Genomic DNA, 27644 nt, shown 5'->3' with positions numbered 1-27644 from the left:
ATACACACAAGAAATGTTTGTCTGTCGTTTCAGATATGAAACTGAGTGAACGTCATTTTGTACGTTTGCAAGAAATTCGTCGAACACATTTCTAAACATCACTTTCATGCCATACCTCATTCAACAATGCTTACAAATAGAATTAAACTCATTATATAAATGTAAATCACCAATAAAACATATCGTTAGAGAAAGTAGAGCTATAAAACCACTTCAGGATCATAACTTGAGAAACATCCACCAATTCAATCAATAAAGTACTTCATGAAAGAAGTTCTCAGCAGCAGTTTCGTATTGTATACACGTTATGCATTGTTGTGTCATAGTGACTTCGCAAAAAAAGAGAAAGTATAAAAGCAGAGTGGATGAACAGAGAGAACACAGGAAATGAAACATAAAAAAACCGTGTAGAATAATTGAGACACTATGCATAAAAGTGCAAAATTCTCGTGTAAATGGCTCATATTCTTCGATAGGTCCCAAGAAATTTGCCACAATTTGGACAATGATGTTCAGTATCCTAGAAAATATAATTGACAAATGAGAATAAGGAATAAGGTCTAGAACAAAGATTCTATTTATACTCACTTGACATGAATCCACGCAGAATGGAATACAACAGCACAGCCAGCACCTGTAGAAATGTCAATGTATACTACTACAATTTAATCAATTTTTAAATAATTTTAAATTTTCTCTACCTACCCGAAAAGAGCCATACCACCGCATAACAACCATGTGAGTAATCCACTTTTTGGCGAAGTTTTCGAGAGGATCTATAACAGATTGTACGTGATTGTCTTTAAGTATACAGGGAACCGAATATGTTCATCCCCATGAGCGCGACGCGTCCGGTTCAACTCGCGCTCCTGCTTGTCTCGGCACGCTTTTATCTTCCGGATTTTTCTCACCCTTATTTCAGTCAAAAGCAAATCTCGGTCACCCGTTTGAATATATTCAGCGTCAGCGATGCAAGGGCAAACTAGCAAGATTTTCGGGATCTTCAGAAATCATCACATAATATTTAAAACAATAAAAATTTAGAAATTGTTACTTGTTGATGGCAGTGAGGACATGTCATGGACATCGGATTTTGATTAAAGGCGATCGATCCGACCACTACGGTATGAACAGGACCTGGCACATATCCTGGTGCTCCTGCTGAAAAAAAAGGATATACATTGAAGGAGTACTCGACAGTACTCTGGACAAAAATCATTATTTGTTGAAAATAAAAAATTAAAAAAAATTGTAAGAAAATTTGAACGTCACCGCCTTAGGTGCGATAGGGAGAAGCCGGACACTCCTCAGGTGGAGGGGGTTTAGCTCACAGGCTCCAGCTCAAGTAGGTGAGGATCATTTCGCCAACCGTTCAAGAGTGAAGGTTCTTTCAGCAATGGTCCAGACTACTACTAGGGACGGGGGACGGAGTACTGGCTCCCATGGCCTCTTCGAAAGGAAAACGAAAGAGATTTAGCCAACTTCATAAGGTTTACGTTACAAACATACTAGCTTACTACTTGTAGGGTCTCATTTTTGTTTATTTGCAAAAAAAGCTTCGAAAAACTTTTAGGAAACAAAAATATCGAGAATGAACCTTTGCGGAACCCAAATGCAGTAACCGTCAAATTTATCTTGCAGAAAGAATCCGTACAACATTTCCTTGAACCTTTCCTATTCAAAAAATTAATTGAAGTTATTTAGGGATATTTTTGCCACCTGGATTCTGGATCCATCCCCAACTGAAATCGACCCAATAAGATTGGCCTTTATGTAGTTAGAAATGATATTTATTTAATGATTTTCAAATGAATCTATTTTGGGGTGTGTGGACGAGTTTACGGCACTATACAGGTTAATACACATAAACGTGCAGATTTCACGTGAAAATGCAAATTGTGGGACTGCAGTGCGGTAAACTCGTACATTAGTTTAACGTTGCGTAGATCATTTTAAAAATTTAGCCAGAAAAAAAGGTTACTGACATGCGACATCAATTTAACTTTTTTTCAGTTTTCAACAATTTTCCGCAATGTAACTCATATCCATTAAAATTTATATGGCTGTTATTACCATGTTTATTCCCCGTAAGCTTAGGTGAAAACAATCATTCATTCACTCCCAAGTGTGGATTTAATGTGAAAAGTGTTTACACGTGATCTCAAATATTCCTCCTGATTCATGTTCGAAAGAAAAAATATTCAAATCAGTACAGTTTTAGTAATTAGGCTCAGGTGAAGTTGGGAAGCTCGGAAAATGCCTAAAATTTAGCTGAGAATTACTGATATGAACGATCTGAACCGCATAAAACCTAAAGTTTTTCAGTATAATTTTTATAATGGTTCGATCCTAGGATTGTCCCCAAGTTCTCGAAATTTTCAGTCCATATTCATTGTCTTGACCTTGCAGAATCTTAGATTTTTCTATACGATTCTTAATGGAAGCCATATAGACGTGAAGTACTGGATCAGCTGACTCATCTAGATATCGAAATGTTTCCATCCCGCAAAAAAAAAAATCCCACGTTTTTGCCCACCCCGACAGTCCACTGTGTTATTTTCGAAGTGCCTGTCATTAAAGGAATCATCTTTGAAAAATCGCACCTCCTCAGTGCGCGAGTCTCAACACTTAAAAATACAATGAGCGGGTCAAGAATTTCCATCGCTCATCGTTCCACCTGGTTATCCTTGACCCGAATTCCACTGTAATTCTACAAGGTCTCTTTCCCAACGGAAGCACTTTTCAAGAATAAGCATTGTACAGCAAAATTCAGAAAATTACGTTAAAAAATATATACTGGACAACATTAACATCTTCATGCTAATGTAAAAAAAATCTCCTTCGGATTCATCCAAGTGCTGTACTTCTTGAAACCAGGATAATGAATTTACAAAAGGATGTTGTAGATTTTCTAAGTAGAATTGGAATTGAAAATTAGAATATTCATAGAAAAAGGAGTTGTACTCAAAGATTTCCCAAAAACTAATTTGTCTCTGAAAATAATGCAGATCGGAAGGAGGGAGGACAAAATCCTGAAGCTAAACTCTTGCGGTTATCAATTCAATCGAAATTCAGCAAGTTTCGCATACTGTACTAGATATTTTAGCTGATAGAGTGCTACTTTGTTGTCTTCCAGGATAACTGACCTTCTCCATAATATGGACCATATACATCCACGAAAGAATAAACATGTAATAGTCTACTTGACATTTTTGTGTAAACAGGAGAAAAATGCATAGATTTCTATCGAAGAAGGAAAAGTAACTTACCAGGATGCTGCATTGTCGGTGGTGGTGCGTAATTTCCAGCTGGAAATGTTGGATTTGGTGGAAATTCAGGATTTGTAGCCGGTTGTTTCGTTTCGGTTGGAACGTATGGATTTTGTAAAGCTGAAAATACAGATTTTTACTAAGTGAATTTTTACATAAGCAAGCAACCATGGGTATCAATACAAGACTGCTTTTCAGTGTTTGCATTCGAACGAGGGGGGGCCGTTCTCGGGTAGTGATATTCAAACAAAATAGAGCGTTATGGATGACGTTGTGTGTTAACGCTTGTGCGGAATCAGAAATGAGACGTTATTGATTTGAAATTCCACTTTTATCCAGAACGAATGAGATAAGAGTAATATGGTAATATGAGATGATGACTAACTAATGTAAATAATACACGAACACATTCAACCGACCTTCATAAGCTGGAGGAGGTTCACTCATATTACCTGAAAATATAATCAATGAGTTACAAGTAAAACTCTTTCGGTTGGCATGGTTGCACATAGTAACGCGACGGTCACACTGGTTATGAGAATAAAATCTGATTATCGTTGATAATTTTGAGATGATTTTAATAATTGATTAATAATAATAACACAATTGTATAATTTTAATAACTTCATTTGAACAGTTGAAATTAATACAGCATATAATTAGAGTTATGGTAAGATTCCACAACTGGATAATTTACAAATTGAAAAAAGATGAAAGCAGATAGGTACACGATGTAGTAGAGAATTTCATAGCGAAACTTATCGTGGATTCCGTTTTTTTGTTTGTCCCAAATTTCGATATTCCTGTTCTTGTCATATACGACTAGGAACATTGGTGCTTAAAGATCCAAGGACATCTCTTATTCTCTCGTTTAACAAATGTTGCGAATAATTTTGCCGTAAAATAAACAAATAGAAGAGTAGGGCAACTAATCCGGTTTTAAGTATATAAATGGAAACCTTAAGGTGCATATTTTTACATAAGTAATACTAGAATAAATATAATGATAAAGAAAAATACCGCATGAAGAATCACGAATGAGTATGATTACTGGAAATCAACACATATCGTCGATGAATCCTTGAATATATGACCTAATTTCATACGAACGATTGTGTGCTAGTTTTAAAACACGCCAGGAAAAAAAACGTGAGAGACGAAAAGAATCATGTGGTATTTACACAACGCATGTGTGAACGACACATACTTTTTTTTCTGGAGAATGAAAATAAGAAATAAAAAATTGAAATGCCAATTGGTGAAGTGAATGTCAATTGAAAAAAAAAATCAAAGATTCACGAGGAAATGAGTAGCAGATGTTTAGGATCGCCTGTCACAATCGAGTTTATTGTAATTCTTGAAAAAAGAGGTTATAATTTGAAAACAACTAGGATTCCAAATCAATAAAAAAACTACGTATTCAACATGCAAAGATTCAAGGACAGTCGAAAATGGACAACTAGGATTTCTTTCGGATAATATGTCCTGAGGAACGCTATGTATGGAAAACCACTCCGAATAATAATTTCGAGAGAAATTATTTAGGATAGTGCTTGGAAATCGAGAAGAAGAGTGCTGATTTGAGCCTGTCTCCAAAAACACCTCATTAGGATTCTTATCGCCGATGAATCAGTTGAAAACACATTAGAATGAATGGAAAAGTACATTACACAAAACCAAGTTTTTTTTTCTTGGAAATATTAGGTGCAAATGACAGAAAAGATGGAATATTGATGATCAAAACAGCAGAGAGCGTATCTTCCGCTCTCTACGTGGGATTCACTTACGTTATGTCTACGATAAGCAATTTTTTTTGTCAATTTTTTCCCCTTTTATCTCTCACATGATAATCGAAGGAATTATGGAGTCCGAAAAAATCCGAACGCTAATCAAATGACACACCAACGGAGATCGACATATTTATAGGAATGTAAGCTAATTTTTAAAAGGAATTTTTAATGGCACATAAAAATTGTAATCCCGGACAGTTGCTAGAAGAGAAACTTTGCTTTGTCATCACTTTTACATTCTTCAATATTTTATTTTTTATGTTTTATCTTACTTGGATTAGCATGAAAATGAAATTTCCACCTCAGAGGGCTGACACCAAAAATATTTCCCCACTTTCATTGCAGGGAATATCAAATTCTACAAACCGATTTCTGGAAAAAAAAAACTTTCTTTTCTCTTTTCGAATCCTATGTTCGCTCCAATCGCAATTATAATGCCGGATTTAACATTCGTACGGGATTTTCGTTACAAGATCACAAACTGGTTTGAAAGGTTCGATTTGTTCGAAATAACGAGAACTAGTCCCAGAGCGGGATTTCAAAGAGAATATATATATATATATATATATATATATATTAAAACACAATGGAAAAGAAATGAAGTCAAATAAAACGAAAAACAGAAATCAGCATAACAGTGGCACAGGATAATAAATGAGTCCAGGTGACGAACGCTAGAGCGATGACACATTTTAAGTGTTTTAAATAACATAATATAAACTGTGTCATCCATAAACATGTTGCGGATCGGAATTTCGCAAGAGAGTCTCGCCTACGACGTCATACTGATAAGAAATGATCGTTAAAAACTAAAGAAAAAATCCGCAAACGAAAATGAAGGATGATCAAGTATGCGGATTGGAAACGGATGAATATGAAAGTGATGTAATTTTAGCAACAATAGCCGAAGGAGGATCCACAAAATTCTGGCACGCATTCTACAAGAAATTTCCTCGTGGGTCTAACTAACACGTATGAGTCAGAGCGTACACGTGGGGTGTCCTCGCAAGCATCGATCGCCCTCGGAGAGACTGACTGACACTTCAACACAATCGCGCTTGCGCAAATGTGACGTATTGAGACTTTGTGGATGAACGCGAACGCTTGTGATCCAGGAAGATCCCGTTGCGCCTTAAAGCGAAACCCATTGTTAATCAGCGCTAAGCTGTTGCAGTCGAACATGTCATCAACATTCGTCGTCGCCGATAACAATGGTGGGAATGGCGGAAAATGATCGTGATACAAATGTATCCTGGTACAATGAGTCACGGATAGCGCATCCTGCAAACAAATCGCAACTAGCTGCCGACTGGAAAGATTCCTCACCAAACTAAGTGATATTGATGGAATCAAACGAGGTGGAGAAATTGCCTTAACGCAGCGAAGCCAAAAACTTTCGCAAATATGCATAGGGGAAATTGAACCGATTGAAAAGGCATGTAATTTTTAAGTATTCTAGATGAATTCTGGATGAGTAAATCTAAAATTTCAGTGTACACATAGTCAATTGAGATTGTCGAAAAGACTCATTTCATTCCTCTTTCTATCGCTCTCCTTCTCCTTTTTCGCTGCTTCTGCTAACAATCTTTCTTTTTTGTTGAATTCTTGCAAGGAGCCTCCTTTTTCTCGTTCGTTCCTCGACTGAATAATTCGAAACGCAAACTCAAACTCAGGCACGTGAACGGACGAAAGAATGCGCGGCAATTATTGCGATCTCTGACATCAACGATGTGATCAACGATCAAATTTCATCAAGGATCCCAGTAGGTATCCACAATGAAAGATTAGGTTTCGTCGAAATAAAAAAAAACTACAAATTTCGCATTTTACAATTTGTTGGATGAAAGCTTAGGAGACAATTAATGTATTCATCGTCCTTTCATTTCTTCAAATGTATTTATTTAATACTATTTATTTAATGTAATTCAAATTCAATGTATTCATCGTCCTTTCATTTCTTTCTTTATTTCTTACCATTTAGGTGTGAATTTCCTTCTCGAATAATTTTTTTCATCACATTTTTCTTACCTTTTGATTCTTTTTTAGGTTTTAAATATGGATGAAGAACACTTTTATGGAAGATTTGGCACGGCCATGAGAAGAATTCTACTAATAATTTCATAAAATCAGAAGATTTTCGCCAATACATAACTTGACAGAAAATCTATCATTATACCTTCTCTTTTTTTTTAATCTTTAACCTTGTGGAATGCAAAATTACGACTTTGCTCAAATTTTAACATCGATTACTTTGTTTTAGTGTTTCGTGACGGAGTGTTTGCGAGGGTCAATTGCATATTTCTTGGATTTTCTAAGTTTCGAAATAGGCGGCGACACCAATACACTGGATAAATAGTAATAATAAATAAAAGATATTAAGCATCACTAAAAATCTTGGCTCAGTGTTTCATATAACGCTAAAACAAATTTCATTTGTCGCCTGTGAATACAAGCACATCCGGTCGAATTACTAGAAATTTTCATTGATTAAGAAAAACAGCATTATACGGCATGTACGAAAGCTATGGGAAAACAACAGTGGTTCAGAATGGATAGTAAATAATGAACCAAGTAATAATAATAAATATTATAGTAATGAAATTATTATGATAGTAATGTATTACGTCATAATATATATATATATATATAAATATATAATAGTAATAGATGTAATATACTGCGGGCTAGTAATAGCCCGATATTACGGCTAGGATCCATTCAATTCCAAGGATTCGTAAAATGACCCTTTTAAGACAAAGAAACTTCATAATTAATTGATTCGCTGCTACTCCTTCCATAGAAACGTGGGGAACTGGATTGTGATCGGAATATTTTTTTCTGATATTGTTATAATAAACTCACTTTAAACAAATATATCCTATTACGGTCATTTGCATTGATTTATTTGTTTATATGAAATTGATACGAAACGCTCCACGTGCAAAGAGAATAAACAAAAGATGTCAGATACAATTAAAAAAACAGCTGAAACAGAATGTGATGGGAGGATTTTCTTTTACATAACGGTTAGAGGGAATGAAAAGGAGGATTCCCACAGGATCTCGTCATTGATATGTTGCGGATTGAAATGAAAAAAAAACGTTGAGTCAGCGAAGCGAAACAAAAAGAAACTTTACAAAGACCTTTCAACGCAATTATCTCTTTTTTTACCATCCATTACACGCTTATCTCATCGCAAAAATATTATCTTCTCTCTGGAATCTACATTTATTGGGAAAGAAAAGGTGCATTTGATTGGTGGCGTGATTTGGTTGACTTTTTTTTCTCCGGAAAGTATTTCATAAATTGATGAGTAATGGTATGAAAGCGATGACAAGGAATTTTTGCTGGAAAAAGCATTCTAAAATTCAAATGAAGCAGATTCACCCCTTTCGTAGATTTTTTAAATGAAAAACTAACTAAAATTTCTGTTCAATGTTCCATGATAAATTTTATAGTAAGATTCCAAAGGTTTCAAGGATGTCTCAGCACATAACATGAAACTCTGACTACGAAGCAACAGGTATGGAATGGTTGGCATTGGATTCCCAATGCCAAATGGGGGCGGTCTCCGAACGATTTGACGCTCCGAAGGGGAGTGTTCAAAAAGTCCATAAAAATCAATAAGTATCCATAACAATAAATAAGTTTTATTTTTTCTAACTAATTAGTAACACCATATATCATTCATAGTTTTCTCTTTCCAAGTTAGCGAGGTATATTGTGTAATGAAAAAAAAAATACGCTACTAGAATCTGTTTTCCACACTAAAACTTTAGAGTTAAACCAATGCCTGGACTAAACTAACGTCAGTTCAAATAGCAGGGTCTCTGCGTCACAAAAATAAATATTTTCCCCCTCTGTAACTCGACACTCAAGCCTATGCTTGAAAACAATTCTTTGACTGTGGTCGTCATTGAGTTTATAGTATCTATTCCGAGACTTATGTTCTGGTGAAATCACCAGAATCCTCAAAAAATGTAGACAATTGCTTCCTGTATCTTGACTAGACCAAGAGCAAAGAACTCAGCTCAACCCGGATGTATTCAGCTAGCAGTTGTCAATTTACTGCTCTAACAGTTTTGTCATATTACAAAAGACGCAGGCGTAAGCGGGTTTCTATCTTTTTTTTCGTAATTCAAAAATATTTGACAGCTGTGTATGATATCAGGAATTCACTTCGTAAATCATCACTTCCTCCTACACATCTGTCGTGAACGTAAGTTTTCGGAAACCGGCCTCATCTAGATCTTTTAACGTCTTTTCGTAACTTCTGGATAATATCCTTCCTTCGCTATCGGTTCCGCATAGTTCACGTTTACTCTGCGCGTTAATCATAAAAACAGTGCTCCCGAAAATTACCCCAGCTGAAAGCTTTCCCTAAGTACATAGAGATCAGAGCGTATTCTAGAGGTCCCATGGTTAAGACGACCCACATTCTGCGAGATCCAGGAACCAAATATTACAAAAAAAAGGTTATAAAATGAGCAATCCTCCACTTATCGAGGAGAAGCTCCCAGCTACGGAAATATTTGTGAGCACTTTGTGGAATCCTGGAATTTTATCACAAAAAGACTCCGAAATATTAAACTGAGCGGACTGCGGACGTAGGCCAGACAGTTTGAGCTACCAATCCTAACAAAATGAGGACATGCCTCGCACTAGCTTAAGAATCTTTAAAAAGAGTATCTTTTGCTAATCTATTGCTGATCTTCTTTAAATTAGCGTTCTCGGAATTTTCCCTTATTCTACGAGAGCCCGTGATTGATTTTGTCGGATGTTTTTTTTGCAGAAATCGTTCACACTAGTCGCCTTTAGAATCCTAATATCTCAAATTTTTGGAGTTCTGATGATAATTGAGCATTTTTCATGGTGACACATCTGCATTACGTCTCGATCTCTACTTACAAAGAGACCTCAACCTCTGGGATTTTCCCGGATACTGCTTGTAATTTGTGTTGTGTGTTCATTTGTGCTGTTATATAATTTGTTTAACGATCCGCTGACATTTCACAGACTTTCAAGGACGGAAATCGCTTTCTCTGATATCAACAATATTTATTTTATAGTTATGTATTTATGATTTATTACGACTTATTATCTTATATTTACAACATTCCATCATTTTCATCAAATTTATGTCGAGCATAAATTTGTTATTTCACATTACCCATGAAAATAATTTATAATGTTTCATTTTCTCTCGTTACACGGGTAAACGTGTTTTCTAAGATATTCATTATCATCATACTTTTTCGGAAACTCATTTCAATTCAATATATTCCAGAAAGAGGAATGTAACTAGTATTAGAATTTAATTGGCGCTTTAAATTCACCCCTTCCGTATTCTTCCTGTCCGATAAATAACTGATTGATGAATAATCCATATAGATGTGAAAAAAGAAGATTTCGCAAAGAAAAAATGATGACGCAAAGTGTTTAAACGTTGAAAGCAAGCAATCGATTTTCAATGTTAAAAAGTACTAATTTAAAACGGGATAATCCCCAAGTTTTCTACGCATACATTTTAGACGTCATACAGTTGTAAAAAAATATTTCCATGCCGATATGCACTACTTCTTGTTTGGAAATGTATGTTCGTCTCGGAAACAGGATCAACAGAAAGTACGTCGAGTGAAATATTACCAAAAATTTGGAAAATGTTTTGATTTATAACTCGAAAAGATTAAGTCACATCACGTCACATAAGACAAAGAATTTGATGAAGTATCATTCATTATTTCACCTCAGAAAAATTCTTTTGTATCCGGCTCTCATATACACACTTTTACCGATGAACTCAATTTTCAATCAAGGACTATTTCAAAAGTGAAAATCGATTTTCTCCGTGGATATTATCTTCTATGGATCATGAGAAACTAATCCGAGGGAGCATTTGATCGTAGAGATACTTTACAGATAACGGTAATTGTAGTTTCTAGATTCAAATTACAGGTATAAACAAAAAAAAATTAGCTTAGCAGAACTGTTTTTTTTAGCCGATTCAGTGGTTTCGCTCCAAGAATAATACATCATAAGCGACTGTTCCGGTGACTAGCAATTTTCCATTAAAAAAAGAAACATTATCTGCACATTCCATCCTTCTGCTGTTGTTTTGGAAATTTATTGGAGTAATTATAGCTGTACTGGCTATGTCGTAATGTTTTTGAATCATAATGTTCGCGGAATTACCAACTACCTACTCATCTCAAAGCAGCAGTTGTAGGAAGTTCTAAAAAAGCACCTTGGGGTAACTAAGATTTCTCATCCATCTGGGAAAGTTAATTTTGTACCACATTTACCTAGAAGGATACAAATACTGACTTAATACGAAATCGATTGGTTTTGAGTCATTGTATAGGCCACATATGTGTGTGTGTTCATAAATGTCTACGATTCCGGATTGAAACCAAACGGGTTGACGCGTCCTAAAAGGATTGGTCAACATCAGTCACTTTTTTTACTACAAAATACATCCATGAATGCACGAATAGCGTCGACTGTTTGGTAAAATCAAGTAGAGTCAAAAGACTGGAGGACTAGCCGGAGATGAATCGTATAAAATCACCCTTAAAATATTGATCGAGTAACGATGAGGTTATAAGTACTAAATTTTACACAAGTGTAATCCATGCGTACCGACTGACTGATTGGACAGTATAACCTATTGATCGATGACTATTCCTTACTCAGTTCAATGGCATCGAAGTGAAAAAAACCGGCACTTATGCCTCATCGAGTTCTTTGTAAGTGCCATTCCTTCGACAATGAATGTTCCAAAGAAAAGTGAGTAATCGGTGAAGCAAACGCAGTGAGGAATGGGTTTCTGAATGCGGAAAGGTTACGAATTCGTCTCGCCGAACTCTTTCTGACAAACATATGAAAGCAGAAATCGTAGGGGACATTTATAATGACAACTATACTTTTTTCGCTAGCAAGTCGAGGAAGCTGCACTGTCATAGTATACGATCGAAGAACAAACGGTGGTATGATTTCTCATAAACGCAAAGGTCAATTGGGAGAAGGAATATGTTGAAAATGAAAAAATGAATGAATGAATCACTATGAGACTTTGAGCCAATTATTTTATAAATAGACTTATGTACGGTTCAGTTTGTACCGAGTATTTTCTACCGCACGCGTCTACCGTAACACATACGCCATCATTCCTGAATTCACTCACGCACTCCGTCTTATCACTGTTGTGCAGTAAATGAAGGCTTCAGCCGGTTAAACGTATTCGGTGCCAAGTATATCTTATTTTAGGTATGCCAAAAAGAGAAATCTAATCTTGTGGATCACCTGAAATCCTCCCCAAAGTATGCTCGTTGAGGTGAAATCACTCACTCAGAATCACTTAAAATAAAACAAGCGAAGGCTCAATTCTTTGCGAAACGCTCGACACTTCACACTTGGAATCGCAACTGTTCATTGGGACTTTCACAATTTTTTTTTCCACGTTAACAGTTTGATTAATGATTTCCATGATCGGGGCTACATGATTACTACAAAATAAACTATAAACGGTGAGAAATTGTTATAATTGCAATTCTCCAGCTAAATGATGGAAGAAATGAGCTCATTTGTCATGTAATGTAAAAGGCAGCGTACCACGAATCTGAAGTGGTGCGGACTTCAGGTGGAGTATCCGTATAAAAGGTCGTAGATTATGGAGACGGGGGTAGTTCTGCTCATCTCTCCCTGCATCACTGCAAACAGCCGCCTCCAGAATGCTGTTTTGTACGACGCCATCTATTGCAACGCTCCACCCCTTGCGCCGCCTCCGCTCTGCGATTCGTCGAAAATCAATTCGGACCGCCCCGATAGGCAGTAAGGGACGCTACGCGTGCAAAGGTGGCGTTAGATTAGAAGGCATCGTAAAAAAAACAGCATTCAGGGGCCGGCTGCTTGCAGTGATGCACTGCTTGCTTGCAGTCAGAGAAAGAGAGATGAGCGGAACCACCCCGGTCTCCATAATCTACGACCCCGTATGCGGACACTCGGACACTCCACCTGAAATCCGTACCACCCCAGATTCGTGGTATGCTGCATTTAAGTAGATTTTGTCATGTGGTGGGGTTAATTAAGCGATTCCAATAAGACGGTCCTAAGTACTAAATCAGCCATTCTTTGCTCTCTTTTGTTCATTATGTAAAAAGCGTTGGCTATTTATCTATTCGGTGTGCACAGTGGTCCTAGCCTCTTCCACGGTCAATGGTTCGAAACCGCTCATAGTCAACTAGGTCCATCACAGGAGTATAGAAAAGGCACCACCACTGTAAATACAAAAGTATACCGAAAAAAATGAGCATATACGCATTTCCTGTTGGATCCTTTCATATATGTATTCAATGTGTATTCCTTAGTATTGTAAATCATAGTATCAATTAAGACCACACTAAATCTTACGCACCACTACGGACTTGGTCTACGTCACACATAGGATACTAGTAATATCCATCACTTCCTGTTGATTGCTAATCTTTTCCTTATTACCGCTCATCTACCCACTTTAAATAATCGGTTATAAATCTGTTATTGACCGTAAGGGAGGGGAAGGGTAGATGTTGGTGTTATTGCTTCAAACTGTAACTTCATAATCGAAAAAAAAGAATCATATCAGAGTTGAATTTGAAAACTGGATTCGGAGTGTTGACTGTAGCGCAATCGCAAAGTTGCGGAAGTTCGGCTGCGGCTGCACTGCCAACGTTTCGAAACCGCCCCGGGAAAAATCAAACCCTTCACCATTGCTCGATAAATTGGCGCCAAACTGATTTGGGTGGATAAAATGCTGACTTAATATATCGGCTAGCGCTTACATGTCAATTGTAGAGGCCGCATGGATCTTCACTGAAAATGAGTTGAAGAAAAGTCGAGATCGGCGGAACCCAACAGTGACAACGTATCATGAAACTGATGCATTCGGAAAACCTGAGGGAAAATATAGGATTTGGGGTATAAATTATATGAGCGTGGTCTCGCTCTATTCCCCTTAGGAACCGCCTTAGTTCCTACAAGATTCATTAAAACGCGCCACCTTTGTAAATGTTCCTGTTTCCTTCAAGCAAAATCACTGAATAGGCTGCCGTGGAGATATCATTGATTTTCGACTGCTCGCGCGTGGTTGCGGCGCGTGTATACGCCAGTTCAGTGGTACGCCGCCTTTAATCGACGCAGCGCATTTACCATTATTATTATTTCTATTATTACTCTTTTTTTGTTCATAATGAATATTTATAGCTATGCAAGATGCAAAAACGTAAATCATACCATGTCCTCTTTATTTGAGTTGGGAGCTGGCAGGATAAATAATCGAACTTTTAGAGCTGTCAGAGTGAAGTGAGCAATAACAAATCAGCTAAAATGTCACATAAACTGTATTTTCTGTCCTATGCTCACCAAAAGTAATGATTTCGATAAAAAAACAAGAAACATGATCTACTGTGGAAGAAATCCAGTACTGACAACACAACATTACTTAACCTTTAACAGATAACTGTTTCGCTCAAACAGAAACTACACTATACAAAAGAACTCAACTTTTCAGATGTGATCTGCAACGATATTAAGAAATCTAAAACAAAAACAGCAATAAAAATTAGGATTTTCAAATTTTGCAACGATGAAAACATCAATTTTTGCGGTCTTTATGGCTATTCCATAGAAAGTGAGCAGTTGGCGATTTCGCTCGAAGACGAGCTCCACTACATACAGTTGAGTCAAAACGACGTGAAACTTCATGTTAAAAAAAACCCTGCTGCCCAAGCAAGGTTTCTTTTACGAGGTTAGTAGTAAAGTGGTGCCTTTGATAACTACTGTTGGATCACAGAAATTATTAAGGGTCCCAGCACACTATTTCAACTGCAACCGCCTACACAACTACAACTAGCCTCAGTTACCTTTGGTGCACAAAAACTCAGTACTTATGATTACTAACGACGAAAGATCTACAAAGAAGAAGACGGAAGGAACAGAAGCGAATAAAAAAATATAGAAGAAACTCATGTTATGCACTCTCTCTTGGTTCGAAAACAGAATGATCATGAGCGATTCCACAGGATCTCGATCAGTGATCGATTTACAGAAATGGCCTACAAGGTCTCAGTTTTAGTTGTTGTATGACTTCAATCCCTTTGTTTCTTGTGTTATGTTTCTTTATTCGACTGAATGATATATGTGAGGGTCATGAAGAAAACTATTCGTTTCAGAGTTATGGAAACAAAAGCATTCCCAGATGAGTTATGTCAAATCCAACCACAAGGATGAGAATGTTGAAAGTTTATGCATAAAAAGGCAAGAAAGTATTCGACAGAATTGTGGTCCTAAGGAGGCGCTTTAGTTCAGACAGTGAAAACAAAAAAAGAATAGTGATTGCGCGCTTTTCGCTGATTCTGTTTAAAGGCATCACTCCACGAATCTGAAGTGGTACGGATTTCAGGTGGAGTACTCGTATACGGGATGGGAAACTACGGAGAGGGGGGTGATTCCGTGCATTTCTTTCTAACTGCCGTAAAAAACGGCCCGGAAGATACGGCTTCAGGCGTTTTGGCGCACTATTTTGTACAGGGAGTTCGCTTGGAGCGCGCCAGCCTTGTGCGGCGCCGCATATTCCGGGCCGTTTTTTACGGCAATTAGGAAGAAATGGACGGAATTATCCCCCTCTCCATAGTCTTCCATCCCGTATACGAATACTCCACCTGAAATTTGCACCACCTCAGATTTGTGGGGTGATGCCTTTAACCTCCGGCAAATTTCTGAAAGCGCAAAGCAGTCTTGCTATCCTGTGTAACGTTTCGCATTAAACGTAGAAGGAGGAGCCTGCAGATAAACAGTTTGGTCTGATAAAAGCTGAAATCCTGAAAAACGACGAGCAGTGGTGGTAGGGCTTCTACGATTTTCGGTGGTGAGACCAAGCTGAGAGCATCCTTCGTTACCAGTTGCTTGCAAGGAGCATCTCCCTCGGTAGACATTCAGACGTACAGTCTATTTTGTAAGGACCATTACTGCAAATCCCCAGCAAAATTGCGAAATGCGGATGAACCGTTCTAGCACGGTCCCATCAAAGGCAGCATACCACGAATCTGAGGTGGTGCGAATTTCAGGTGGTATATCCGTATACGGGGTCGTGGATTATGGAGACGGGGTAGTTCCGCTCAACTCCCCTGGATCACTGCAAACAGCAGCCTCTAGAATGTTGTTTTGTACGACGCCTTCTATTGCAACGCTCCACCCCTTGCGCCGCCTCCGCCCTGCAATTCGTCGAAAATCAATTCGCTTTGTCCCGATAGGCGGTAAGGGACGCTACGCGTACAAGGGTGGCGCGCCGCAATAGTTGGCGTCGTACAAAACAGCATACTGGAGGCGGCTGTTTGCAGTGACGCAGGGAGAGCTGAGCGGAACCATCCCGGTTTCCATAATCTACGACCCCGTATACGGATACTCCACCTGAAATCCGTACCTCCCCAGATTCGTGGTATGCTGCCTTTAAACCAGCTGGGGAGGGCGGAGCTCATGTGTGATCCCACTAGGCGAGTTGCTGCTAGGAACACGGTAATTCCAATTTGGGCCTATGTCATTCCTTCGTTACGCAGTGTTAATGCAAATTATAAGTTGAGCCTCTCAAAGCCTGTATTCTACCTCGATCTGAAAGTTTATCATCTCTAAATCAAGAGTTAGATATTAATAGCATTTATATTCGGTTCGAGGCAAAAAAAAGCATCTAAACTGTTCTAGAAAAGACGGAATAGAATGAATAGCATAACTGAATTATGATTTCATGTTTTGGGCTGCTACCAAAATCCTCTGAAAGGACCCTTTCAACCAAACTTAATGAATAACTGAATTCCAGAACATAGTACTTGCAAAACGTTATTTACACTCATTATATATGTTTGCGCTGCTATTTACCGCTTTAGTGCGGAGATATTCCGAAAGGATATAGGGTGCGTCACAGTAAGCTCACACTGGTCGGCTGCTTCACGTATCAAACCCTCAAAAACTCAGCAACAATGAACTTCGAATCCCTTCTATGACTTGCGTAAAGCGGGATACTCTTAGCATAGCCCCTTCAGCTGCGCGTTCATTGGCACTCACCTCATTTTCTTTCTGCTTGCGAACCGACCAGGTTTCTAAAGCGTAGGTCAAACCAGGAAGAACATTGGCGTTTAGTAGCTGTGCACGGACCCGAATGTCCTTAGTCCTCTCCACACATCCTTTATACTCTCATATGCTCCCCAAGTCGCTTATTTCCTCCTACCCAACTAGGAGGTCAGGTCGTTCATTGTGTCAATTTCCCTACCTAGATATACATAGATAAAATATTCGGATATATTCACCCCGTTGAGCGTGAATGGGGCATCAGAAACCCATAGTTTCCCGTGAACGTCGTTTTGTCCAGGTTCAGGTGAAGGCCAGTGTGAATGCTGGGCGTCAATTTTCACTCCCATGTTATCCCATTTCCATCCTTGCATCGCATTCTCGGGACTACCACTGAATATTTTGAGATTGTGTCGCCCTGACAAACCTTCCTCTCGATTGTGACAATATCGAAGAATGGAGAAATGTTGGTCGTGAAGTTTTTCTACAACTAACGAAGTAGCTTCATGTATGGAGCTTTTTCGAAACCCTGCTTGCTTGCATGGCTGTACTTCATCTAATCTTCTTTCTATCCTGTTTAAGATAACCCTTGCAAAAAGTTTGTGGAAAACAGACAGTAGACACACAGGTCAATAGCTCCTGATGTACCGTGGGTTTCCCTTCTTACACCACAGCACGGTCTTGCTGTTTTTCCATTGCTTAAAAACTTTGCATTCCGACAGGTAACGAGTGAGGAGCTTCTCCAATGTGTTGATTAGGACTGGCGATTAGGCGTTCTTCATATGTTCGGGCTTGAGTCTGTCGGGACCGGGTGCAGTACGATTGTTCACCGATGTGATGGCGTGTCGGACTTCTTAAGGAGGACCAGAAGTCGTAAATGACTTTTTCCATCCCTTTTCTCGATAATGTATTTATTCCATCTTGGTTCCGGAGAGCAGTCATTTTTGTTTTACGAATTTGGAAGTTCCGACTGGCGTAGCGAATACTCTTACCCACCTCACCTGCTTTAACCAGTACTGCTGCTCTTCTGTCTTCGACGTCTTCTTTTATCGCTCCGCAACGCCTTGCGAGCTGCGACGTGAGTTCATGGTTCATGGTTGCGTGCAGTTGCGTCGTGAGATCATGGTTCATGCGTTTCGTGCAGCTCCATGCTGAAGTATTACCCCTAGGGTTTGCGGAGGCATCAGCCTCTTGGTGGTTTTGAAACTCTTCCTCGTACAGCCATGAAGATGTTCTTCAAGCCGACCATATTCTTCGTCGATGTTGTTCATGACAGCATCTTCCCAAAAGCCGACAAACGAAGCGAAGAGCTCCTAGTCGATGACGGTCCCGTGAGTTCGCTTTGTGGACTTCGCGGCTTTATTTTCTCTTTGTATGGAAGAAATCTTCTCTCTTCGGTGACTTCAACGTTTAAGATGTTGGAGAGGTTTTCTGAATTTGTGAGTTCCCATGTGGTCTTAGTCGTAATGATAAACTCGAAAAGCCTCTCGCTCTGTTCATTCCATTGAACGGCCGTCGGTTCCAGTGTGGAGTTCTTCAGGGGTTCGTCTGAGGTCGATTTTGTCGTTGAAATCGCAAACTATGACCTTGTAGGAGGAATGATCCTCTCTGTAGAGCTTTTCCAGGGTCGTATAGAAGCCTCTGACATCCTGGCTTGAGATTGGAACTTGATGTTGAGTAAACGACGTAGACAGTCAAAGCTAGCGTGGAACCACATCTTCTCATCCGTAACCGTCCGATTCGGATTGTTAACTGTTCAAAAAAGTCGAAATTGTCATACTTTCTGTTGATAAGGACGTCAACTCCACCAACTCCTCTGCTGTTCCTAAGAACGGCAATTCTCATATATGGCGTTCACTGGATGCCGTCATCTCGTCTCTCATTCCAATGATGTTGTATTTAATCTTCTTGGCTTGCATCATCAAATCTTCAATGGCCACATCTGATGCAAGCGTACGTGCGCTGTAAGTAGAGATGGTCATCCTAGTACTTCAACGTGCTGGTAGCTTAGATGACTTCCGAAGCCCGTCTCGTCCTTCCTGGTTCCTGGTCCTACCGTGCCTGGTTCCCTCCTGTATCTGGAGACTCGTTCTTATTACTGCGTTTCGCATATAAAAAAAAACCCATGGTCAGGTTGCCAGGCTCTAGTCCCATGTATTTTGGAAGAACGTTTCGTCCTCCCGGAGTGGGCAGGTGGAGATTATTGGTTGGGGGCGGCTCCGAACCGTCTATATTTCACCTTCCAGTCACTTAATTGCAGACTTTTGGCCGGACCAACGTGCAGAATGCAATAGTATTATGAGCCGATCTTGGCACACCACAAACAGGGAGTCAATCCCCTGAATCCACCTGCGTCTCGAACCAGGCGCAATGTCGTATCTGGTCCGCGATCAGTCCCCGCGTCATCTGGGGAAGCGCCACGTAACCTCGCGACTATGACCAATCCAATGAGAGAGATCCGTGGAGCCTTAGATATATCAACTCAAATACAACAACACATACCCTTTTGTATTTTGGTGAGGTATCTTCTAGTAGAGTAATCATTTAAATTTTTGAACATCACAATGAACTTAGCACCCTGCAGATAGCAGAAATGCAGCAAAAATTGCTTATAACCAGTCAAACGGAACGATGCTGACATTCAACAGAAAACATGATCTGGTACGCAATAGCTCCACTGAGTATTGATGACACAATATTATTAAGTGGCTCGGTGATATGCTGTTCAGGCATCTATTCTCAACCTCGGCTACTCCTAATGTACATAACTTCCCCATTTTCCTTGTCCTCGTGCCCAGGATTTACGCAATCTGCAACGATGAAAAGAAACACAGCATGAAGACAGGAACAAATAAATAAACGCCAAAGAACCCCTTAGCAACTCCTGTAATCGAGTAACGAGTTGTTGTACTACCGCTAATAATCATTTTTCTTCTGAGGTCCCCTGTCCACAAGGATTGCATCGCTTCAAGACCAAGGGTCTTGTTCTTATAAGTGTTTATTCGTTTCTGTTTCTGTTGCATTTCCTCTTATCATTGGTAATCAAATAAGGAGAATTAACACTTTGAACCCGCGATCAGAACTCCGTGAAGCCTGTTGCAGTTGCGTAGCGCAGGTTTATGAGGTTTCATGTCGTTTTGATTCGGTGGCTTATAGTGTTCGAGGCTAACTGTCCATTTCCTCAAGTATGGCTATGAAGACCGCGGCTACTGATGTTTTCGTAGTCTGGCTCAACAATCTAGGTTTTTATGTCGTCTTTTTTGTTATGTTTGTTTATGTAACTATTAACCACCGTCGCTATTAATTATTCTTCCTTCATAGATCTATGAAGCTTCGTAGCCTTATATCGTAATCTCACATAGCCGAGTATTTTTAGCTCGCTGCTTTGAGAATTCCTTCTCCGCTTTCAGGTGTGACTTCTTGCGCGATTCACTTCTTCAGGTACAGCTGCACCACTTTTTGGGCACCTAACAAGCTCGGTGTCGCTGTGTCAGACCGGTCGCGCCGTATAAATAGTCCCCCCCCCCCCCTTCCCTGATGCTCCTCTGCATTCTGCTTTCAGCAACAGCACATCATTGATAATTCGCATCTCTTGAATAGTTCATTTCTGAATATTGTTCGTGTTATTTGTGAATATTACAAGAACGGTTTAATTTCCCAAATTTGAGGTTGAACGACAGCGGCGGCGAACACGTCTTCCACACGACGAAGACAAGCAACTACCTGCAAAGCCGTCATAATTTAGTTATATATGAGTATATTTTAATTTCCTTGATATCGTCGCATCTGAAGAGAATCGCTACTATATTTGGGTACAGTGGTTCTTGCGTTTGAGCGAAAAGGCTACCTATTCTCCTCGTCAATTTATTGTTCTGTGTAGGGATATTAGGAGAATGGAAGGAGTTGCCATTGTTCGGTAGAAGTAGCTGAGGTTAAAAATGGATGACCTAGGCATCATATTTCAGAACAACGAAGTAATATTGTGTTATAAGTGCTCAGTAGATTTATTCCAGACTAGATCAGGCTTTTGTTGGATTCCAGAATCATTTTTGTTGGTGATTGTACAACAGAAAATATAACATCAGTGACATTTTTGCTGGTTGGTTGGTGCTAAATCCGTTCTGATGGTTCTGGACTTTGAATGAATTGCGCCATTAGTTGTAAAACTTACGAAAAATGGCACACCATGAGGTACTTTTCATACAAAAATTATTAATCCTCAGTAATAAATTATAAGAGTTTTCAAGGTAGTCATTCGCGATAATAATTAAAAGAAAAGTAATCAGGAAGAAAAAAATTAGAAAGAAACAATCGGTGTAACTAATATGTCTTGTTTTAACGTAGTCACGAAGGTCCTTGCGGTCGATACCATGCAAATGAGCACTGAATTTGGATTCCACGGAATAGGCCTCTTTCTCCAAGGTTTACTAAGGCCTACAAAGGCGGGTTTACTTTTAGCTCTTGGTTGGAACATATTTTTCTTTTTAAATTAAAGAACAAGGAAGTAATCCAAGTGTCTCAATCTGCGAATTGAAACCTCCGTTTAGCCCGTGAATTGAATAATTCCATTGTTTTTTGTTCTTCTATGTACTCGTAGCTGAGTTCGTTTTTCCATCAAGTGTTGTTTTTGTTCATGAATGAGTCATGTGATGATTTTCGGCTAATTCCGCACCGAGTGAGGGCGCTTAGCCACCCTTACCTCGTTTGAGGTCACAAAAAGATTGCTTGCCACCCATGAAAGCCGACGTCGCTACTGGAGACGGATTCGTGAGTGCTATACTTGTCCCTATATCTGGACATGGAAAACGAGACAAGAGGCTTGAAAAAGGAAGAGCCGAATAAAGGTGATCTTCAGAATCCTCGTGTTTTCTGGGTTTTTGCTGCGACACTTGCAAACAATGACCATATCTATACTTACTACTAGATGATTGTACAGTGGAAATATCCTCAAACGTCCCATTTACATTCTTTGAAAACGGTGGTCTTGAAATTCTATCATGACCTTTTATTGCAACCCTAAGTTCTCTTTCAATACTTTATTGTTTTGAAAAACTCACTTAGTAACTTCAATACAAACGACTTGTCTTCCCTGTAAAAATTCTCGTTAGAAAATATCTCCTGAAGAAACGCTTATCGCAGTTGCAAGTAGGAAAATTTCTCGAGATGAGATCTGCAGCAGTCTTAGTTTTAAAGCCCTGGTTTTATGCCCAGAGATTTAGGCCTCAGTTTTTATCCGGGAAGGTTATCCGGGAAGTTGCGGCAGTATTCGCAGAAAATATTCTACCGTAAGCTGAAGAATGATGAGGTGGCTAGGAACTTTCCACTACAAAAGATTAGGAAGTTCCCGGTCATCTCATCTTTCCACATATTAGAGTTTATTTGGAAAGTCTGGAATAGCGACAGGGCGTTTCCATTTGACTTCTTGAATCCTGGCCCTTTACACTCCCATGATGGAAAAGAAGTGTAGCGGAATTTGCGCCGAACGTGTTAAATCCGGTTCATTTGTGTATAAAATGAAAGAGAAGCTTTGTTTCACCGATGACTCTTTTGAAGTTAATAAACCAAAATGTTTGGGATGGAAAAGGTCCTCTATGACTTCGAGGTGTTTATTGTTGTTATTTGTGCAATATTTTTGTAAGAAGAATAAAAAGAATGAGAAGAAGATGGCATGGTAGAATATTTGTTCGAGAGTTATTTACAGTGGTAAGTAGCTAACTGCGGACATTATGGAGTGCATTCCTTGCGGGCGACGGACCACGGTGCTGGAATTTACGTCAGTTGAAAACGACTTGACTTACCTCTATGTGGTTATTGTGTCGTACGCGTTTCCGTTGAAGGCGTCGCAGTTTCCAAAACTCGCACATGACTGTTGGCATATCACTGCAGCTCTGGTAGTTTCCAGTGCGACACCGGAATTGAAGGCAACGTATCACGAAATTGACGTGGAAACCTGATGGGAGATCTAGAGTTCGAGGTGTGTATTATAAATATGAACGTGTTTCGCTCAGGTTCTCCTAATCGTCCGAAAGAAAGGGCGTTTGTTCCTGCCAGGTGAAAACGAGTCATCTCCTGTGCACGCGAACTGTCCACGAGCAAGCGGTTAAAGGCATCACCCCACGAATCTGAGGTGGTACGGATTTCAAATGGAGTATTCGTATACGGGATAGTAGATTATGGAGAGGGGGCGATTCCGCCCATTTCTTCCTAAGTGCCGTAAAAAACGGCCCCGAAGATGCGGCGCGTGCGCAGGGCTGGCGCGCTCCAGTCGAACTCCTTGTAGAAAATAGTGCGCCAAAACGCTTGAAGCCGTATCTTCCGGGCCGTTTTTTACACCAATTACAAAGAAATGGACGGAATCACCCCTTCTCCATAATCTTCTATCCCGTATACGAATACTCCACTTGAAATCCGTACCACCTCAGATTCATGGAGTGATGCCTTTAAAGATAAGTGAGGCCTTCTCAGGATCCTATTTGAATCAAAACAATAGACTCCTGAGGGGACCTGAACGAGTGCAAGGAGGCATTTTCTAACGTACCTCGTGGGAACTAAAGCGGTCTTCAACTATGTCAGTCTCGTGATAGCCTGCCTTTCAACGAGGTTTTAACCGCGTACACGTCTAATGTACGACGTTCAGAGCACAATGGAACGGAGAAGGGAGATCGTGTGTGTATGGCTGAACTGTGCCTGAAGCTAGTGAGGGGTCTTTAAAATGCCCTATCGACGAGTAACATTGTAGTGCTGAGATCTACTTTACATCAATTTTATTTTTTTTTTGAAAGAGTACGGTGTGATATATAGCAAGGTCAAAATGATATGACGCACGATGAGCTGCATAAGATGCGCTCGAAGCGGTGCGGAAGAGCGTAGCGGTTAGGATCGACTGGGAACCCATGCTAGCACCTTTCATCGCTGCAGTTCGCATTGGTCCCACTTCGATTACAACCGCTACGCAGTCGTCCACTGCGCAGCGTCGAACGCATCCGCTTACGCAACTGCACCGTGCTTCATGTCGTTTTGACCTTACTGTAGTAAAGTCAAGACAACTTGAAGTCGGATCAGTTGCGCAAACGGGTGCGCACGAAGTGGTGCGCTATAGCGTAACGCTTGGAATCAACGAGGAACCCTCACTAGCGCAATTCACTGCTGCACTACGAGTGAAGTCAGCAACAGCGACGTTTCTACCTTGACCCCAACCGCTGCCACCACCGTGCGCTTGATGCGCAGCCACTTACGTAAAGGCACCGAGCGTCAGGTTGTTTTGACCCGACACTGCGAAACCTGATCCTAGCAAACCTGATTGGTTTGGAAGAGGAAGAACTCATGTGGACACTGTTGTGGAGTTAACCGGCGGTTTCGTATTTGTACATACACGAGGAGGAAATCCAAAAGAAAAGGTTATCCGTACACGAGGAGGAAATCTAGAAAAGGAGAATTTCTTCTCGCTTTCTACCTGTTCACTTATTCATACGGTGGTATACGCAATTCTCTAACTCTCCTGCCTTACATACAATTCTTTCCTGGACTCATAGTCATGTGTCTTCCGTTTGCGTAGGATGATATAAGGAAAAGCATCGAGGATGTAGGACTCTTCCTCAACCAAGCTATACATTTGAGCCTCTTAGAACAAGATTCTAACGAAATATTTTACTCATATTATACTATATTTAAACTACTTTGTTTGATTCGCATTTCATAACTATTTTATTTCTTAAAGGCATCACACCACGAATCTGGGGTGGTTTTCGTATATTACTCGGGATTGTAGATTATTGAGAGAAGGGTGATTCCGTCCATTTCTTCCTAATTGCCGAAGAAAACGACCCGGTAGATACGGCTTCGAGCTTTCCGGCGCACTGTTTTCTACGACGAGTTCGATTGGAGCGCGCCAGCCTTGTGCTCGCGCCGCATCTTCCGGGCCGTTTTTTACGGGGCAATTAGTAAGAAAAGGGCGGAACCACACCCCTCTCCATAATCTACTATTCCGTATACGAATACTCCACCTGAAATCCGTACCACCTCAGATTCGTGGAGTGTTCCGTTAACAGCCAAATAGACATCTTGTATGCAATCAATTGATAATGATCATCAAACGAAAGTTTCACGGGATGAAAAGAAAGAAAATGTGGAAAGAATGGGGAAGACTCTAATTTGAGTCGGCAGTTCCTTCCGAAACTGACCGCATAAAGAAGTGCTAAGTCAAGATTGCGGAGCAAGTGTCATTTCCCTCATTCTCTTTTTCTTGGATTTCAAGGCGATTGCTTCTTGTTAGTTCTGACCATTCTTGATTTACACTGATTTTAAGTGATCTGAAACTGCCTCGTAGCTTCCATCCAATGAGTAAATCTTTTTGTTTCCTATTTATTCCACCGGAAATAACACGTTTTCGACTTAATCGTAAGCCACACAATTTGAGTACTGACAGTAAAATCAGGCTGAGGAACTGTTTTATAAACTTCGGTTTTGCAAATAGTTCCGGTAGCTTTTGTCCGAGGCAATTCATTAATTGCCCTTGGATTCATGAAATGGTGAAAATGTTTGGTAAGTGGAACAATCTTGCACCGGGGGAAAATTTTACTCATTAATGTTAATGTTTTTTTGTTGATCATTGAGGAGGAAGCTTACAAAAAAAAAGAAAAAAGAAATGAATTAATCTGATTGCTTACAATGACGATATACAATGAAAGAACTATTATTAAATTCATCCATTACCCTCCATTAAGGAAAACAATTATTATTAGATTGTATCATCTTTGTAAGCAACAAGAGTGACTTCACTACAAAGTGCTAGTTCAAGGACAACAACAAATTTCCGTTGGTTCTGTGACAATAGATGCTAGTCATCAGCACCAGCGTACTAAATGAAAGGAAGATGTGGGTTTGCGGAACGATTGCAGCTAATTTTGGATGTTCTGGAATCAGCTAGAAGGCTACATGTTTCTCTGAAAGAACAGTAAACGTTTGCTGTTCGTACGTAGAAAATTTAATATGTATTGGACATTTTGCAAAAATACGCTCTAATGTAATGTAAGATATTTCTACTTCTTGGTCGTTCTCCGAAGTGAATCCCATCCAGCCATTCATCTCAACAATTTTTATTAATTACAACGTCCTGATGTGGCAAAAGCATTGTGAAACAAAACGGGGGAAAATTAGGAAAAATGAGTTTAAAAAAAGATGAAAAAAATCTTGAATACTGAAGAGTTAAGTGCGGATGAGAATACCATTAGAAGTTGGAGATTTTGAAATAAATTTTCGGAGCTTCGACTAATCTTTGATCCCTGAACCTTTGCTACACATTAAAAAGGGAAAAAAACGTGTTGAGCACTTTTTATTTTTATTTTTTATGCATCTAGCTTGGTTTTAAGTAAAATTTCATCTCCACATCATCAAGGAACACAAGAGAAATTTCTCTATATAAAATAAAATAAATATTCTATATAACATATAAAATAACAAAATTTCCTTTTCTTTATAAAAATTCAGAAACGATGCTTGATTTTTTATTGTTCGTGAGTACGGTAAACATTCATTTATTAAAGCTACTATCGCTGTTCGTTTACGTCTTCTCAAGTTACTATGGCTCCAAATTATCCCTGACAGCAACCTTTGTTATCCTCATCCGAGGATCCTTTGATTTGTTGACTCTTCACTATTACAGCTTCTTTTTATTGGTGAGTGCAAAGAGACAGAGGGAACCGAGTTTTTTTTCAAGAACTTTTAAAAAAGAAAACTCCTTGGAGATGTTCATTTCTGGATAGAGCTTCTATTTCAGGAATAGTTAATTAGTTTTTATTTCTGTAGGGAAAGAATAAAACTTGTATACTATTAATAAGTAGGTGGGAACTTCATTATAATCTCGGATGAAGGTGATATATGTGAGATAGGTTTTCCTTTATCTACATATTTTATCCTATATTTATGCAATAATCCTTTCTTTCAAATTCGATGGTCTTTTCATTCTTTATAAACTTTACATTTTGCCGGTTGGAAGTTTCTTTTTTTTCTTTATTCGAATTACTGCTTGACCGATACAAAGTGATACACTAGCTATTTTCGACGGATATTCTCAAGTGATGCTCCTCCAATACACATATCTATCCTAATTCATCTTTAGTTGACATATTATTGACGCCAAAATGACATTGTTCTTTTGGACATTCGTCCTAGGGACATATTACGTATCGTCAACGAACGGATAAACGATCTAAAATATCACTATCCTAAAAAATTCCTTACTTTTAACAGTAATATTTATTTAATTTATTCAATCATATGCAGAAACGATGAGTGAAAAATAGAAGAAAATCAATATTGAGCCAGGTTTCTGAAGTTTAATGTGTCCTTCTGAACGTACTGACAGTATGTTTAGTTCTCAAAGCTTGGGCTTTCCGTCAGCACCTTTACACATATACAAGTAGGTATTGTTGAGGATACGCTACTGCAATTCCAGACATTCTTGCTTTTTGCTTTTGAAGGAATAGGGATG

At 39.2% G+C, this 27644-nt stretch overlaps 4 protein-coding genes across 5 annotated transcripts; 2 read left to right on the top strand and 2 right to left on the bottom strand.

Annotated features, from left to right (window-relative positions):
* Nucleotides 1–460: 460 nt before the first annotated feature.
* On the bottom strand, nucleotides 461–6241 carry RB195_025700 (uncharacterized protein; the record flags this gene model as incomplete). Of its 2 annotated transcripts, XM_064213950.1 has the most annotated exons (8): nucleotides 461–520; nucleotides 589–634; nucleotides 706–776; nucleotides 1055–1161; nucleotides 3270–3389; nucleotides 3689–3721; nucleotides 4290–4319; nucleotides 6100–6241. In XM_064213950.1, 8 exons carry the CDS (start codon nucleotides 6239–6241, stop codon nucleotides 461–463), a joined length of 609 nt encoding a protein of 202 aa, XP_064069831.1. The 2 variants fall into 2 exon arrangements, with proteins under 2 accessions (XP_064069831.1, XP_013305709.1); XM_013450255.2 differs by lacking the exons at nucleotides 4290–4319; nucleotides 6100–6241 and having other exon boundaries at nucleotides 3689–3716.
* A 29-nt stretch (nucleotides 6242–6270) lies between these two features.
* On the top strand, nucleotides 6271–7415 carry RB195_025699 (uncharacterized protein; the record flags this gene model as incomplete). Its single annotated transcript, XM_064213949.1, has 3 exons — nucleotides 6271–6306; nucleotides 6733–6822; nucleotides 7320–7415. 3 exons carry the CDS (start codon nucleotides 6271–6273, stop codon nucleotides 7413–7415), a joined length of 222 nt encoding a protein of 73 aa, XP_064069830.1.
* Nucleotides 7416–17854: 10439 nt separating this feature from the next.
* On the bottom strand, nucleotides 17855–18286 carry RB195_025698 (uncharacterized protein; the record flags this gene model as incomplete). Its single annotated transcript, XM_064213948.1, has 1 exon — nucleotides 17855–18286. One exon carries the CDS (start codon nucleotides 18284–18286, stop codon nucleotides 17855–17857), a length of 432 nt encoding a protein of 143 aa, XP_064069829.1.
* Nucleotides 18287–24048: 5762 nt separating this feature from the next.
* On the top strand, nucleotides 24049–24345 carry RB195_025697 (uncharacterized protein; the record flags this gene model as incomplete). Its single annotated transcript, XM_064213947.1, has 1 exon — nucleotides 24049–24345. The coding sequence occupies one exon, from the start codon at nucleotides 24049–24051 to the stop codon at nucleotides 24343–24345; it is 297 nt and encodes a 98-aa protein (XP_064069828.1).
* Nucleotides 24346–27644: the final 3299 nt, after the last annotated feature.

The sequence above is a fragment of the Necator americanus genome, chromosome X (assembly GCF_031761385.1).
Source record: "Necator americanus strain Aroian chromosome X, whole genome shotgun sequence".
Lineage (NCBI taxonomy): Eukaryota > Metazoa > Nematoda > Chromadorea > Rhabditida > Ancylostomatidae > Necator > Necator americanus.
The sequence above is the reverse complement of the archived record's forward strand: the minus strand, read 5'-3'. Positions and strand labels throughout refer to the sequence as shown.